The 15,945-nt window shown below is 41.5% G+C and overlaps 3 protein-coding genes across 3 annotated transcripts in view; 2 read left to right on the top strand and 1 right to left on the bottom strand.

The window, feature by feature from the left end:
* The first annotated feature begins 53 nt into the window (after positions 1-53).
* On the top strand, positions 54-3,432 carry LOC109463527 (cyclin-dependent kinases regulatory subunit 1-like). Its single transcript, XM_019760366.1, has 3 exons — positions 54-236; positions 880-1,007; positions 2,641-3,432. The coding sequence occupies exons 1-3, from the start codon at positions 178-180 to the stop codon at positions 2,691-2,693; spliced, it is 240 nt and encodes a 79-aa protein (XP_019615925.1). The 5' UTR covers positions 54-177; the 3' UTR covers positions 2,694-3,432.
* Positions 3,433-4,219: 787 nt separating this feature from the next.
* LOC109463536 (outer dense fiber protein 3-like) lies at positions 4,220-8,732 on the bottom strand. The gene is made up of 4 exons (XM_019760378.1): positions 8,540-8,732; positions 6,092-6,202; positions 5,600-5,713; positions 4,220-5,224 (listed from the first exon to the last, which is right to left on the bottom strand). The coding sequence occupies exons 1-4, from the start codon at positions 8,589-8,591 to the stop codon at positions 4,743-4,745; spliced, it is 759 nt and encodes a 252-aa protein (XP_019615937.1). The 5' UTR covers positions 8,592-8,732; the 3' UTR covers positions 4,220-4,742.
* Positions 8,733-9,117: 385 nt separating this feature from the next.
* LOC109463534 (COP9 signalosome complex subunit 2) overlaps positions 9,118-15,945 on the top strand; it is an 11,000-nt gene continuing 4,172 nt past the window's right edge. Inside the window, exons 1-8 of the mRNA XM_019760375.1 lie at positions 9,118-9,227; positions 10,070-10,261; positions 10,684-10,737; positions 11,197-11,268; positions 12,127-12,216; positions 12,832-12,909; positions 13,745-13,919; positions 14,481-14,580. Coding sequence (XP_019615934.1) covers positions 9,135-9,227; positions 10,070-10,261; positions 10,684-10,737; positions 11,197-11,268; positions 12,127-12,216; positions 12,832-12,909; positions 13,745-13,919; positions 14,481-14,580 — 854 coding nt within the window. The 5' untranslated portion in view covers positions 9,118-9,134. The remainder of the gene's footprint in view (positions 9,228-10,069; positions 10,262-10,683; positions 10,738-11,196; positions 11,269-12,126; positions 12,217-12,831; positions 12,910-13,744; positions 13,920-14,480; positions 14,581-15,945) is intronic.

Here is a 15,945-nt window from a genome sequence, read left to right as displayed (position 1 = left end):
TTCAAAACTCATCTTTAAAACCTTGCAGTCACGTGATAGAGCTCGGCCAATCAGAATGAGCCGGGGAATTCAAATTCCAGCTGCGTAGGAAAGAATCACGACGTTTTTAGCAGCTGTGCCATTGTGAGCAGAAAAGGCAAGGAAAAGGGTTGTACTTCGCTTCAAAGACGACCAAAGATGGCTCACAAACATATTTATTACTCGGACAAGTATTACGATGATAAATTTGAATACAGGTAGGTGTTTTGGCGAGAAAAAGAAAGATTTCTCGTTTGTATCTCTTTGTGCTTGCGGCCATTTTTTCTCTGGGAAGTCGTTCGACCCCAGAGTTTGTTATTCGTTTTATTGTGAAGAGAACTGTCCATTTTCCATACCTAAGTATTCACCATAAAACATTACATCGTTTCTCAGTGTTTAACTGCTCTTTTGAGTTTGTTTTCCCCACTTTTTCCCGAGTAAACCACCACGTGATCCCTCCCGAACCTAAGCAGCTACGCTAAGCTTACTCCCTAACACGAGCATCCCTGTCGTCACTACTTTGAAAGTTTGAAGTTTGAACAAAAATAATTCTTGCCTGGCAATCTGCCTGGTAAAACCACATGCCCAGATACTGTGCTACTAATATGCAGTTTTCAACTGAAATAATACTTTTTATATCTTTTATTTGAAAACCTTATTCGACTGTAGACGGTGTCAAGGTATTCAAGGTATCAAAACACCAAAAAGTATTATGAATGATCCATAATTCTTATTTTTGACTTAAAAAAATCATCCTACTGTTGTATATGTTTTTTTATTTTTATATGAACCCTGAAAGATTAGCCTTTTGGTGTAAAGGGCATCAAAATGAAGACAAAATGAATTTTGTCCTTTTTACAGACATGTGATGTTGCCGAAGGAACTTGCCAAACTGGTCCCCAAGAGCCACCTGATGTCGGAGTCGGAGTGGAGAGGCATCGGTGTGCAGCAGAGCCAGGGCTGGTGCCACTACATGAAGCACGAGCCAGGTAATACAGGCTCTGTCTCCAAATTCTTTGTAACTAATGTAAGGCCACACCGATTTAACGGTGCACACCCCAGTTCTAGCGCGACCGGGGTCCGTGGTAGTCCGTGGTAGAAAAGTGACGAAGGGGTTTCGAGGGTCCAAGTTTGAGGTGACATTTCTCATAAACTGCCACAAAGTATCATTAAACATTAACATAGCTGAAGAGTGTAAGAAATGGTGATTTTGGGGTGAAAATTTATTTTGGCTCAGAACCTTACTTCCGGGTATCCTTGCACGCCAAGTGTAATCCGCCCATTCATCAGAAGAGGCTGAGGCCTGGGTGCCATCCTCCGTAATCCATTGTTGCTACCGACAGCAGGGACCTGGCAGGTACAGAGGACAGCACCAAGGCTGCCAAGGCTCCGCTGAAATCAGTACAGTTCCGACTCAGAAATGCTACATAAAAGGCTAGCATGTGCAGGCTTGTAAAAGTAGTCGTTTACAACCGCAAATTTGCAATACATAAGCTTTGTATACCTTGGTGATTTTTCTTTTGCTGCCCTTTTTTTTATTCGCTGGCTCACTGGCATCAATGAATTTTGGTGTCTCCCAACTCCCAAGGATGTCATCCATAAAATGAAGTCAGTGTAGCCTAATAAGTAAAGAAGCAATATCACAGTGTTAACAGCTATGTTCTTCCTGCAAAGTGTTTCTTCCTCTATACCTGTTGATATTACAAGTTGATTGAGATTCACAATTTCAGATGAACCAGGAGACACATTTAGTAACAATATGGTGGTAGAGGTACAAAATTGTCGTAAGATTGCATTTAGATAACATTGGTAAGTGGGTATCGGAAGTATAACCTTGTTGGAATTTAGATGATTTAAATTGTGAAGAAGTGGAAGCTTGCTGCTGGGTGTGCCATCAGGCACAGGATCGGAGGAACTAAGGTCTAAGGGTATCCTTCAATTTGGGCGTTATAGGTATTATCAAGGAGGTTAAAAACATTAACCTCCTTGGTATTATGTGTATGTAATGTAATGTATGTACATGTATGTGTATCAATGATCAAATTCAGAATGAATTTGTACTTGTTTGGTCACACATCTGTGTCAGGGTTCTCACCAGGGTTTTTTGACAGCGTAGGGGTCAGGTACAGAAGGGCAACTTTCTGCGGCACAAGTCGCACAGTAAGTCCCAAAAACATGACCACAGCAGGGGGTCTGAAATTCTACACAAAAATTTTGTAACTCATGACCCCTTGGCTTGAGACACTATATTCCCTGCTTATTGGGGGACAGGTTTTGTTTTCCCTTTGTTATAGCTTCATTCTGAAGTTATATTGTAATTTTTTGAAAGATTTATGAAGCTTCTGCCCCCAAAACACCCCTACACTGGTTGGAAGACAGTGCAGGGGGCTCAATCACAACGTGGGGGTCCAAATCACAGCGTAGGCGGCCCCTACGCTCAAATAGCCTAGTGAGAACTGTGTGTGATAACGTTACTACAGGTCTGGCCCAGACCTGTAGTAACGTTATCATGTCTGGCTTTTTTAAAACTTGGATATAACTTTATAACGGATTTTATCAGATTATATTATCTGACCTGCATGAGGTTGGAAGGTTTATTTTTGTTTTCCTGTTATTTTCCAGAACCTCACATCCTGCTGTTTCGGCGACCAATCACAACTCCCCCAGACCACTAGCGTCGTGAGCGCCGGGAGACCGGGGTCCTCACGCATCTGCTTGGAGACCGGACCTGGGTCCCCGCACGTCTGCTTGTGGTTACCATGGAAACCTGTGACATGTACATACTCAGGTGCTACACAAGGACAACTCATGACATCATCATGGCAGCTGCTCAACAATAACAACAACCAACACACAGTTAGAATGGACAATTACAGTTGAACTGATGTTGTCTCCAAACGTTGTCACTATAGAAGTGCTGTTCTGTCTATGTACCCTCCATTTTTCTTAACCCTATATATTTTCTTAACTCTTTATTCTTAACTCTCTATATTCTGTCTTCAAAAGTTTTGTTCTTCCCCATTTTTTTTACTGTTCTGATCTAAAGACATGCATCACTATAATAGTAACACTGCAAGTTTGCAACATGTAAATATTACAATCTTACCATAACATGTTTCCGCAGTACTGATCATTGAGACATTGATAGATCACGGCAAAGTCATGTCAGCTAAACGCCGCTGTTAAAGTTATACTGACCCATTCCTTACTATCTGTAGAAGTGCACATGTATGTACAGTATGTATGGACTAGATGGTTAAAGTACATAGTTCACAATTTGTAAGGATACGGGAAGACAATAGCAATTGTAAGGACCTACATAGTTCCAGCCTTTGTCGGTTTCCAGTATACTAGTAGGGCCCTTTTCTTAGACTTCCCTTAGTTATAGTAGCTCTTTTCTATTGTATGTATTAGATATATTGTTGAATAAAGTCAGAAAAATGAAATGACTGCTGGTTGCCTTAATGTTTTGACAAACTGTAGGCTAGGCCTCTTCATTTTTTTTTTGTCATCGACAACATTTCAAATTTCACAAATTTTTACTGCTTTTCAATTTGGTAAAAACTTCCCAAGCAACTGTTCCTACGTGTTCTCTGCAGATCTGAGGAGGCTTACATTTACTTTTTAGTTGAAGAACTTTCAATTTAATGATAATAGGCCCTTGGCACCCTATGATAGCCCGAATGCTACCTTAGAAGCCACAAAGTCAACATACTAGGCTAGTTTATAATTCAATGAATTTTGAACTTTTAATTGATTTACTAACTGGGCAGATACTTCAGTTGTTAGGGCCAAACTGTATTATTGTTAAAACTTTTTCAATTTTCTCTGAATTTGAGAAGCACAATGTCGTGAGTTCTAAGATGGGGATGGATGTGCATTCAGTCCCTTGAAGTGTTACTCTGTAGTTCTGGTTTTACAAAAATTGTAAAAATAATACAAATTGTTCGTTATGTGCTGACAGAGACTAATTAGGAGGTGCTGATACTGATAGTGGTAGCCTTGGTACACAAAAAATACTTTATAAGGAAGTTCTCTCTAGTTTTCTGTGAAGGGGCTGACTACATGGACTAAATCTTTGCTACTCTCTCTTCCACTGTGCAACTAGCCGGCCGGTAGTGGATCTTAGGGAGTGGACGAAAGCTAACAGGGCTGACTCCACGGCTACTGTGCAACTTCATGTACTGAAGACAACATCAGCTGTGAAAAAACATGGTCCTTTATTGAAGAAAACAAAATAGAATTCTCACAAGTGTGCAACCCATGACAAACAAATATACAATGTTTCGACAAAAAAAGCAGACTGTCAGCTACTGTAGATCTTTAGCACTAGGTACAAATTGCATTCACATCGTAATTGTAAACTTCATTTACTTTCTTCACTAATACATTGTATGTCTCGAATCAGTTCAACTGGTTAGTCCTTGGATACACCACATTCGACAATAGAAACATTTTTAAATCCTGAAATACGATTAAACATATATGAGTGATACCAAAATCATAACAATATAACACTGAAAAGAAAACAGTACTTCTTGGCATGGATATCCCGGAACTGGTACTACAAGATGTGTTTACTTCTACGGATAAATAAACGACTTGTTGGCGAGTTTCTACAGGTAACACTACTGAACGGGTAGCAGCATTTTTTTCTCCCCCACAGTTTATAATCTCATGATCTGGCTGTAATAGATGTCCCACAGTCTTTCAGACACAGTGTTTTAATCAGCCACGTCCACGATCAGAGGAGTGATGTACTCGGAGTGCCTGATGCCCAGTGAGTACGTCGGAGCCTTCCTCTTCGTGACGTAGACTCTTTCGGGGTAATGCGCGCCCGGTCCCGGCTTCTTGGTGGAGTCTCCGGGCATGAAGCTGCGGCCCAGCATGGAGTACGCCGGCTTCTTGTGGTTCACGATGTTCGGGTCGGTTGCGTTGTAGCGGCCGGGTCCCGGCGCCTTCGCCAGGTCCTCGGAGAAGCTGCCGGTCTTGGATCTGGCGGTCATGGAGTAGGACGCGCTGGAGTTCTTGTTGGGGACCTTGGAGCCGAGGAGCTGCGGGAGGGAGTAGGAGTTGGGGGCGGGGACGGCGTCGCGCTTGCGGTAGCGCGTACGGGCCGCCATGGAGTACACGGGCGCGTGCCGCTCCCCCTGAGGGTGCACTTTCTCCGGGGAGTACGCCCCGGGGCCTGGGGGCTGGAACACTCCTGGGGTGGGGACAAGACAGAGCAGGGTCAGTATGGGACAAAACATCACATATATATTGGGCAATATGTGGACTTTGTCAAAATTCTAGAAGAAGCAGCTCACATGTATTAAGAGATTTTTGCTTAAATAATTCTTCACCCTAGATTAGAATAAATCTTATTGCACTATTTTCCCACCAATAATTAAGAAAGCCTATTGTACTTTTTCTCCACTATTATTGATCAGACTCTACCCTCACATCTCAAAATGTCACAAATTTACAGTGAACATCTGCTGACTCTATGGTTCCAAAATCACATTGTGCAACTGTCATCAGCAATAAGAACAGATATTTCTGTATCCTCGCGGTAAACTTGAGTTTAAAAGTGACTCACTTGGATCCTTGATGCGGCCGGAGACAGAGTAGGAAGGCGTGCCGTCCACGCCGTGTTTGGTGATTCTGGGTTCGATGAAGTATCCGGGTCCCGGGCTGCAGTCCTTCTTAAACACTGCAAATGACAGAAAAAAGGCAGGAGCCATTTAGCTGTGTGTCAGAAAGTGTTGTGAGTTCAATCCTTGGTTGAGTCATACCAAAGACTTTAAAAATGATACATACTGCTTTCTCTGCTTAGCACTCAGCATTTGGGAAAGAGTATGGGAGTTAAACACATTACTACCAGTGGACTAGCCCCCTGCTGTAGTGAAGGCTGTGTGTGGCCCAGGGCTAAGAAACGTTTGTCTCCACGTTTGCATTTGTGGGTTATCTGATACCTGCAGTCACCACTGCCTTGATAACCTGTGTATTGAACTCTTGTCATTGCCAATAAAGAAAGAAAGAAGGAAAGTTTTTTACAGATGAAGAGGAAATGGAAGGTTGTTTTACTCACTTGTGTCCTCCAGGCGTTTTGCGAGGGTGTAGGAGGGGTTCATCCTCTTGGTGAAGTCATGTTTGATGTACCCAACGTTGGTGGGCAGGGCATACCTTCCCGGGCCAGGACCTGAAATATGCACATGGGGTTTACTTTCTTTGCTTGATAAGAACTCAGGTAAAATATTCAGGTCTAGATGATCATGAAAGTTCATCTGTGTTGGTAGTTATCATGGTAAAACGTTGACTTTTTCCTAACACACATTATACAGTCATTACAGTGGTCGCTGAAATGTGATCTCTGTATAGTGTGAGTGTTGGAATAAAGTTCAACGTTTTACTATTCTGGTCTAGACTTGATGTAATCTCCAAGCAGATCCTAGGGTGGCAAAATACAGTACCAACTTGGCCAGGCAGTATCCATTGACCAGAGAGGGTCCATTTTGATACTGTCTTTTGCCACCCTAGGATCTGCTTGGAGATTAGATTTGATGACACTAGCACTACACGAAAAGCTGGTTTTACCACAGGTTGTAAGTTCAGGTAATGTTTACTATGTACACAGTATCTGGATGTAAAATAGTAGTAAATAAAGGTCGATTGCAGTAATTTCCTTTACAACCCTTGTTAAGTCACGTATCACTGAACTTCACTTTTATTTTACTGCCATTGCAAAGTTCAGAAGTGTTTATTAAAAGAAACAAAGTAAACATTTCCCAACTCTACTGGTATCGGTAAATCCAAGGAGGTCAAATACAACCTCCTTGGTAAAGCTAATTTTCCGTGCAGCGTAGCCACAGTACAGCACATGATATGTTGCCCATTGTCATGTTTCCATGACAGCTATTTGCTAATTGCCACTATCTACACGAAAGGGTGTCATTGTATCATCAATTTTTCATCCTCTGCACAATGGCCCTTAAATTTGTCCCCAGACAACACAGACAGACAATAGCTGCGATTTTTTTCCTCTCCAAGCATAGGTTTGGGTTTTGGGAGTATTTTTAGCATGTTTTTAGGCTTTTCTTATCTTGGTTTCTCTTTTGCACTGAATTTTTTTTTTCCACCAAACCCAGCCATACGCTAAAAATACCCCCAAAACCCAAACCTCTGCTTTGAGAGTAGGGATTTCCTCTCCCAGGAGTTGGGTTCATTCAGACCCAGACGACAGCATTCAGCTCAGCAGCAGTAAATTGTGATTTTCCCGTGGATGAAGCTTGTTGCTGTGGCATTGCTAATGGGGCATGACGGGCCGACTGCGTTCGGTACCACGGAACAAGTGAAACGAAATGTTGGCAATCTCTCTGTGCCTAGCTCTGGCACCGCGGATCGCTGGAAAAATAGTAGAAATTTGCGAAAAAAAATGGAAAGACTATACCAGGGGAGTTAGCCAGCCAGAGAGGTACCCTCCCCTGGTATAGTATTCGCTTTATTTATTTTGGCTAATTTCTACTATTTTTCCAGCGATCCGCGGTGCCTGGTAGAGGCTAGTCTTTTGAGTGGAAGGCTCCTTTAAATTTGCACCAAGCCAAGGGCTTTCATATAATGTCCTAGTTTGCACATAGCATTTAATTTCATCATGTGGAAAAGAAAGATGTTCCCTTTCAAATATGACCTCAAACGCAAAAAAAAGGATTAACTTTGTTTCAAAGAGACAGCCAAAAAGACAACGCTGTTTGCATTTTCGAACTCACAAAATCTGATAATCCAATCTCCCATGCCGTAAGCACCAGTTACATTGTAAGGCTTCACCGCACGCCTGTTATGTAAACTATATTACAGAACTTGCCGAAAAGATTTGGCCAAATTTCATTGTGTCTTACTTAGTTTTGAAAAAAGTCTGATTTAAGACCAATTCATGAAGACCAGTCATCCAAAAATTGAAAGACAAAACAGATGAGAGCAGAGTTTCCAGAGAGGGTGCGGTTGCGTGGGTCCCAAACAACGCCGTATCCATTGTAAACAATGGCGACTACACCGTGTGCGTCCAAGGGTGTCGGGCTCGGAAAATCACGGAAAGGGACCAGAATTTTCCAGAAAACTGTGGCAAGCCTAGCTCAAACTATCCAACAAACTTATCACAATGTAGAGAGAAAACATATTTAGATGCAAACTAAGCAATTTGGGTTGAAAACCCGCAGGATTTTTGGGTCGAAGAGATCGAACACCCGCGAATTGAGACACGCGCTAATTTTCGTGCTACAGGATCCAAAATCCCCGAGCAAACTAGTGAAAAAAAATCAATTCTGGGGGAAAAAATCACGGTTGTAAAATTGCATCCCCTTTCCGAGATGCATCCATAGACAAATTTTCCAAAATCAAGTACCACTTAAACAGTCTCAGTGGCCAGGATTGCCACACTCTCAGAGAACCAGAATGAATGGGTACAAGTCAAGAGGCATGGGCGGAAACGAAAAATGTGCCCGAGGAAAAAAAATATTCATCGGTTTTTAGGAAGAATAATTACCTCTCTCCCTTGCCGCAATCATGGGCCTCGTCCTCTGCTCTTCCTCAGGCATGGTTCAGGATAACTTTGGGTAAAAACTTGCTAGAAAATGTTGCGAGGTGCTCGCAGGGCGACGGTCTCTGCACTAGTCAGCTGTTTGGTGTTGACGCCGCTAACATATACTGAGCGGTTGCTACGGACGCCTAGGCAACGCTGCGGTAGCAACAACAAAAGGAACGGAGGGGCGACTGAGTAAACAATTACTTCATCCGCTTAAGAAATAGTCCCACTGTAAATGTTGGCGCTAACGTTAAAAATAAATCAAAACCTCGCACTAAAAACCAGCCTGTAGGTTTTCAATGTTTCATAACTTTTGTCATATTTATGTTATGCGTGCAATATGAAATTGAGATTGTTTGATGCAGTGCATTTCGCCCCAGGGCAACCTACCCTGGTGTCCGCTTGTATCAGGGGGCCTCGCACCTGCGGGCGGCTGCCATGGCAACGGCAAAGCAACAGGTGCACAAAGCGGTCTCGCGGAATCTCGCACACCTGTCGGCAAAGCGGCGCGAGATTCCGCGAGACTTCGCTCCCGCCAGGGCAGGGGTCATGGCGCATGCGCACGGCGGATTGTGAACTTGCTCGAAAATCCAAGATGTCGGACGAGGATGATTTTATGGTGGATGATGATGAGCAAGATTATGACTTGGTGAGAACTTGTTGGCTGATGTTATGATTACTAAGACTTGTAGATGTGATGTATGACATAATGAACGCCATTTAAGCTAAGGTAGTGGCCTTGTGATATGACTTTTGGCCCTTCTCTTGCCATTAGAAAGAAGTCATGCTTTCCGCAGCGAAAACTGCAACTGCATTTTGTGCAGTCTTATACAACCGGCATGTTTTGTAATTCGATCCGGAAACAAAATGTAGAGTATGTCTAACCTGTTACCTTAGATATACATGGAAACAGAAATCAGTCACTGGTAGCTATATTGATATTGAATATCGTTGTTCTGTATTAAATCTGGGTGCCCCAAAAAATTATGTCATAGGACGCACTTAGGTGGCTTATGGTGTGTGGGTTTTGGTTCATTCTGGATCCACCTCTGTCTGTTAAGAGTATGAACTGTCACAGCTATGGAAGCAACTAAAACACCATGTTTGTTTGTTTGTTTTTATTGTATTGAATGCCATGATATCCCAGAGGACAACTAAGAAAAAATTCTTCTAAAATCTGACAAGAAAATGAGATTTACCCCGAGATCTAGATTGTATCTTTCTTATGTTTGCCCCACCCCCAACTCCTGAACGACTTTTTACTAACATTTGCATATATAAGCAAAGTGATAATTGATAAGACCATTATAGATAAATACTCCAAGCCTGGTAATATAAACAAGAAATCAGTGCGTTGTCAACATGTCACAAATAAATTTCTAATCTATTAGAAAGAAAAAACATGTCAGCAATTGTGGGGTGCCTCTAAATTCCTTGTTTGACGTGCAAATGTCTGAGCTCTAACTTAAGTGTGTTTCTGTTTCTTTACAGGTGTATTCAGAAGACAGCGGCTCAGAGCCGGATGTTGACCTGGAGAATCAGTACTACAACTCCAAAGCTCTAAAGGAGGAGGACCCAAAAGCAGCTTTAGAGAGTTTTCAGAAAGTTTTAGACCTGGAAGAGGAGAAGGGAGAATGGGGATTCAAGGCCCTCAAACAGATGATCAAGATAAACTTCAAACTGGTCAGTTCGGATGATTTTTGTCTTGATTTCTATGTATCACAACCTTACATAGTTACAGGTTCCTTAAAGTTAAAGAAGTCATCACTTCTTGACCAATTCGGCAAGCATCTATCTAGGATTTTTCCATGACTGTTTTGATGAAATGTAATGTTAAGTAGTACCTGTACATTGTTTTTACCTTAGTATTTTTATACACCACCACAGTTGAAACACTGGCCTTCAAACTCCATGTGCAAAGACTGATGCCATAGTTTCTCATTGAATACAAAAGATGCTTAACTCCACCTGTACCTGTGCCTGTATTTAACCTGCATCAGTTCATGTTGTAAAGGATGTGTAGAATAATGTATTCCAACCCCGGAATATTACTTCAAAGAAACTGGCCTGTTTAAGTAAATACCAAAACTTTGTAAATTTTTCAGGGCAACTATGAAGAGATGATGAAGAGATACAAGCAGCTGCTCACATATATCAAGGTAGGATCTACAGTGGGTTAATATGAGCAGTTCAATGTACTTGTATTAGAGAAATGCATTTTTCTAACCTTTGTAAGAGACCAAAACCATAGAAGAACATGTATGTTGACAGATAAATATTGGTTGAAATGTTAACATTTGTAGCTGAAAGTTGGGAAAGAAATAGATTTGGTTGGATCAAGCTCATGTGCACAAATGTGTAATCATAGTTTTAATCTTGTTTGATTTTGAGGATTAAAACGACTGGATGTAAGCAGTTGTCATATAGAAGTGTGAGACGGGGGTAACTGTTTTTGCAGCATGAAAGGTTCTAAGGATTTACTACATTGTATTTAGGACAACTCATCATCAAACAAAGATGGAGCTTTCTATTATGTAGATTTAGGGTGGATTGGGATGGAGACAAGTGTGTTAATCCCAGGATCATAAACCCAGATTTGTTAATCCCTCCCCACACAGACTGCTGTAACAAGGAACTACTCGGAGAAATCCATCAACTCCATCCTAGACTACATCTCCACATCCAAGAATGTAAGTCATTACTGTATTTAGAAATGAGAGGGGTTCCCTCTGTACTTATGTAAAAGATAAGTTCCGGATCCTCAGCTTTAGACTTTTAAATCAAACAGAAAAATTCTTATTCCAAATACGTGGACGTTTGTTACTACCTACTAAGGGCTAGCCTGGGTACCATCCTACTTGTATGCCGGGGCTCCCACACTCGCTTCCCTAATAAGTACTTGTTAGGGAAGCGAGTGTGGGAGCCCCGGCATACAAGTAGGATGGTACCCAGGCTAACTAAGGGCTAGATCAGGAATCAAAATTGTTTCTTAACACTGTTTCCAGTCAGATCCATATGTAAAACCTATTTTCCATCTGAGTGGTACAGGGGTAATTTGTCTGGTGCAGGTAATTTTGCATGTTACCTGGACCAGTGCAGGTAAGCTGAAAAACTATTTCAAGCTCTGCTATACATGTATGTTTATCACAGTGGAATGCTCCTGTTGCCTACCGGTAGTACTTAGTGTTTACTTGACTTATGGCGAGTCCTGGTGTCCCTGGTTCGAGTCAAAATGGCAGCGGTAGTATTGTGCTGTTGTGTGTCTGTTAATAAACAAGACACAGAACGTTGGTGACTGACAAGCATACCATCCGTCTATTGCTGAGACTCCATGTACATGTACATTTGTACTATACTTCATGACAGATTTATGTAATATAATAACTCAGACTCATTTTTATCTGGGTAGTTGGGTTTCTGATTTTCAGTTTTTATGTTTTTTTTGGATATGTTGAAATTCTGTAACTATCCCAACACCTGCAACAAAAAATACAATGTCACAACAGCATGTTAGACTCACCTGCCTTTATGCTGCGTCTCTGTTTCAGATGGAACTGCTGCAGAACTTTTATGAGACGACGCTGGAGGCCCTGAAGGATGCTAAGAACGACAGGCTATGGTTCAAGACCAACACTAAGGTAAGAATGACAGGCTATGGTTCAAGACCAACACTAAGGTAAGAACGACAGGCTATGGTTCAAGACCAACACTAAGGTAAGAACGACAGGCTATGGTTCAAGACCAACACTAGGTTCTCCCCATTTGTCTGAAATCTGTGCAAGTGATATAGAGGTGGAGTAATGTAACATTATAGTTATTGACAAAATCAGCCGCTGAAATTATTTAAGCCCTACTTTCATTTTGAAACATGAAGATGGTCTTTTCTGTGTGGGATTTGTCTGTGGCTAAATACATGTATAGGCATATTTTTCATAGCTATATAAGATGTTGAATATGTGTGTATTTCTGAGAATTAGACAGACAAGGCTTCGGAAAATAGAGCTGAATTTGTGCTTTGATGTAAACCATAAGTTCAATTTCAATTCATTTATTTAACCAGTAATGTTCATGTCATGCAGTAGAAAATTGTTATCTATTTAAGCATACAATAGCTTTCCTTTGTGTTAGGTATACTATAGCTAGTACCCCGGTCAACTCAAAGGTACCATGGCTCAATTTAGTCCTAGACATGATACTAAAGTGCTGCACACTGCACAAACTAATCCCTGAGTATTTCCTTGTATAATCTCCAGTTGGGCAAGCTGTACTATGACAGGGAAGAGTTCAACAAACTGGCCAAGATCCTGAAACAACTGCACCAGTCATGTCAGGTGAGAGCCACCATGAAGAATCATGAGAAAACCGTGTATACATGTACATGGCATTGAAGGTATAGCAGAAAGTTTAGTCTCTTTCTCTCCCACAACTTTAGAATACTGCAGCTTTTTTTATCGATCATTCTTAGCTTTATTCAAAGAATAGCAAAATTTGATGGTCACTGAAGAATTGATTTGATATGAGTGTGTGAGTGTGTGAGTGAGTGTGAGTGAGTGAGTGAGTGAGTGAGTGAGTGAGAGTGAGTGAGTGGGTGAGTGAGTGAGTGTGAATGTGAGTGAGTGAGTGAGAGTGAGTGAGTGAGTGAGTGAGAGTGAGTGAGAGTGAGTGAGTGAGAGAGAGTGAGAGAGTGAGTGAGAGAGTGAGTGAGAGAGAGTGAGTGAGTGAGTGAGTGAGTGAGTGAGAGTGGGTGAGTGAGTGAGTGAGTGAGTGAGAGTGAGTGGGTGAGTGAGTGAGTGTGAATGTGAGTGAGTGAGTGAGTGAGTGAGTGAGTGAGAGTGAGTGAGAGTGAGTGAGTGAGAGAGTGAGTGAGTGAGAGTGAGTGAGAGAGAGTGAGTGAGAGTGAGTGAGTGTGTGAGTGAGTGAGTGTGAGTGAGTGAGTGAGTGAGTGAGTGTGAGTGAGTGAGGAGTGAGAGTGAGTGAGAGTGAGAGAGTGAGTGAGTGAGTGAGAGTGAATGAGAGTGAGTGAATGAGTGTGTGAGTGAATGAGTGTGTGAATGAGTGTGTGAGAGTGAGTAAGCATGTGAGTGAGTGAGTGTGAGTGAGTGAGTGTGTTAGTGAGTGAGTGTGAGTGAGTAGATGTTTGAAGTTTTTGTTTTTTTTCCTTTCCAGACGGATGAGGGTGAGGATGATCTGAAGAAAGGCACGCAGCTGTTGGAGATCTATGCACTGGAGATCCAGATGTACACGGCTCAGAAAAACAACAAGAAGCTGAAGGCCCTGTACGAACAGTCGCTGCACATCAAGTCTGCCATCCCACATCCTCTTATCATGGGGGTCATTAGAGGTCAGACTAACACTCTTCTGATGTTAATTAGTGTTTGTTAATTAGTCTATGTTAATTAGTCTTTGCTAATTACTGTATGCCATCCCCCACCCCCTCATCATGGGGGTCATCAGAGGTCAGACTTTCTTCTGATGCAGGACTAGTTTATGACTATACTGACTTGTCTGTGCTAATAGCCTATGCTGGGAGTTTAGAACTGCTATTTTACTGTCTACATGTCTGAAAGTCTGAGTAGCAGATTGAGTCATCAATGAATCAAAATGTTTTGTTTCAATTTGAAGCTGTTTTAGAATGGACGAATTTAGCAGTGGACAAATCTGTTACCGTACATTAAGTATATAACTTTTTTCTTTGGCAAAAGTTAGTAAGACTAATCATGTGCTGTGTTTATTCCAGAGTGTGGTGGGAAGAGTGCATTACTATGTGTGTATATGATGTGTTTATTACTGACCTGAGTGTGTATGTAACATGTTCCAGAGTGTGGTGGGAAGATGCATTGCTATGTTACTGAGTGTGTATTTATTGCTATGTTACTAAATGTGTATGTGATGTTTGTTCCAGAGTGTGGTGGGAAGATGCATTTACGAGAAGGGGAGTATGAGAAGGCCCACACAGATTTCTTTGAGGCTTTCAAGAACTACGATGAATCAGGAAGTCCAAGGTATTTCGGACACATTTGTTTCATAAATCACTGATTTGTGATTTCCCAATAAGATGTTAAATGTTTTCTCTGATTTTTGTATCTTATCAAAGTTAAAATGTGCTGTTGCATTAGGCTTTACATTCGGAGTGTAATGGAGGCATATACAAGTGCAAGTCCATGTCTGTGCCCTATAGAAGAACAATTTTTTTACATATTAGGCCTAGGAAAATAAATGTTGTGTTTCCTGTTTCCCGACCGACCCTAAAAAAACCGCCGACCCTAGCCTTATTTTTGTGTGGACCCCTGCATATTGCTGAACCAAAACATTTTGCACGACGCTACCGAGAGAATCGCTGTCATTGGTGGAACATCGGGCGCCCCGCTAGCGTTTTGAAGTCGTGTAAACAACGCTAATAATTTGTCTGATTTGTTTGTAAAACAAAGCCATCGACTCCGAAAATAAGTTTAAAAGCCGATACATTTACGAACTAATCGTAGAAAATTCCCTACCGTACTGCACCATCAGCATGCGGCGGCCGCAAAAATTCGGCAACGCGAAAGAAAAATGTCTGGTCCATGATAGCAGTATTTCTCATAAAAATAATGTATATGATTTATTTTTCCCCCTTTGTCGGTCTTTTAGTCCCAAAACGTCTAAAAAAGCGGAAATTTGCTCATAAAACCGGACGAGGAAAGGTAGCTATCGACGTAAACAAATTATAAGCACATGGCGAAAATCAGCAAAATCGGCAACGGGACAGAAAAATGCCTGGTCCATTTATCGATATTTACCATGAAAATGTCGTCTGTGGTGTATTTTTCCTCTGATGTGAGTTTTTAGGTCGCAAAACCTCTAAAAAAGCAGAAATTTGCCCACGAAAACGGACTGGCAAGGCATGGGGGAGGGCGCTGTTGACGCCTGCATGACCCCCAAAGGTTGAAGGTCATAGGGCAGGTCCATTGCGCAATAACCTTAAATCGCCGATTTAGCTAATTTTTTGGGGTTTCAAATTGATACAATCACACTATCGATTTCTAGGCAAACAAAGGGATAGAAACCAATTAAAATTTTGTGCAGATTAATTTTTTTTTTCTTTAGAATTCTTTTTTGTTTCTTTTCTTTCTCCCAAATCCCTGGGAGAACCCTGAAAACCTGTAGACTTGAATCAGGACCTGAATCTGAATTTAGCCCTGCAAGGGCTAGGGACATCTGTTAAGTTCTTCGAGCTGATCGACCGTTTAAAGCTCCATGATCTGACACCTGAGTACCTGAGTGATGAAATATAATATTGCACAATCGATTTTTCTATCATGTTCTGCTTATAATAAACACAGCAATCAGACAAAGTAAACTAAAAAAAAAATAAAAAATAAAAAATAAAA

The sequence above is a fragment of the Branchiostoma belcheri genome, unplaced genomic scaffold (genome assembly GCF_001625305.1).
Source record: "Branchiostoma belcheri isolate BF01 breed outbred unplaced genomic scaffold, Haploidv18h27 scaffold127, whole genome shotgun sequence".
Lineage (NCBI taxonomy): Eukaryota > Metazoa > Chordata > Leptocardii > Amphioxiformes > Branchiostomatidae > Branchiostoma > Branchiostoma belcheri.
This window is presented reverse-complemented; position numbering and strand designations above follow the sequence as displayed.

Excerpts from the sequence above, each read along its gene's own strand:
- LOC109463527 (XM_019760366.1), top strand. The coding sequence starts at position 178 with ATGGCTCACAAACATATTTATTACTCGGACAAGTATTACGATGATAAA. Across the intron at positions 237-879 it reads GATGATAAATTTGAATACAG|ACATGTGATGTTGCCGAAGG; the intron begins GTAGGTGTTTTG and ends TCCTTTTTACAG. Across the intron at positions 1,008-2,640 it reads CTACATGAAGCACGAGCCAG|AACCTCACATCCTGCTGTTT; the intron begins GTAATACAGGCT and ends GTTATTTTCCAG.
- LOC109463536 (XM_019760378.1), bottom strand. The coding sequence starts at position 8,591 with ATGCCTGAGGAAGAGCAGAGGACGAGGCCCATGATTGCGGCAAGGGAG. Across the intron at positions 5,714-6,091 it reads AAAACGCCTGGAGGACACAA|TGTTTAAGAAGGACTGCAGC; the intron begins GTGAGTAAAACA and ends TGTCATTTGCAG. Across the intron at positions 5,225-5,599 it reads CGGCCGCATCAAGGATCCAA|GAGTGTTCCAGCCCCCAGGC; the intron begins GTGAGTCACTTT and ends TCCCCACCCCAG.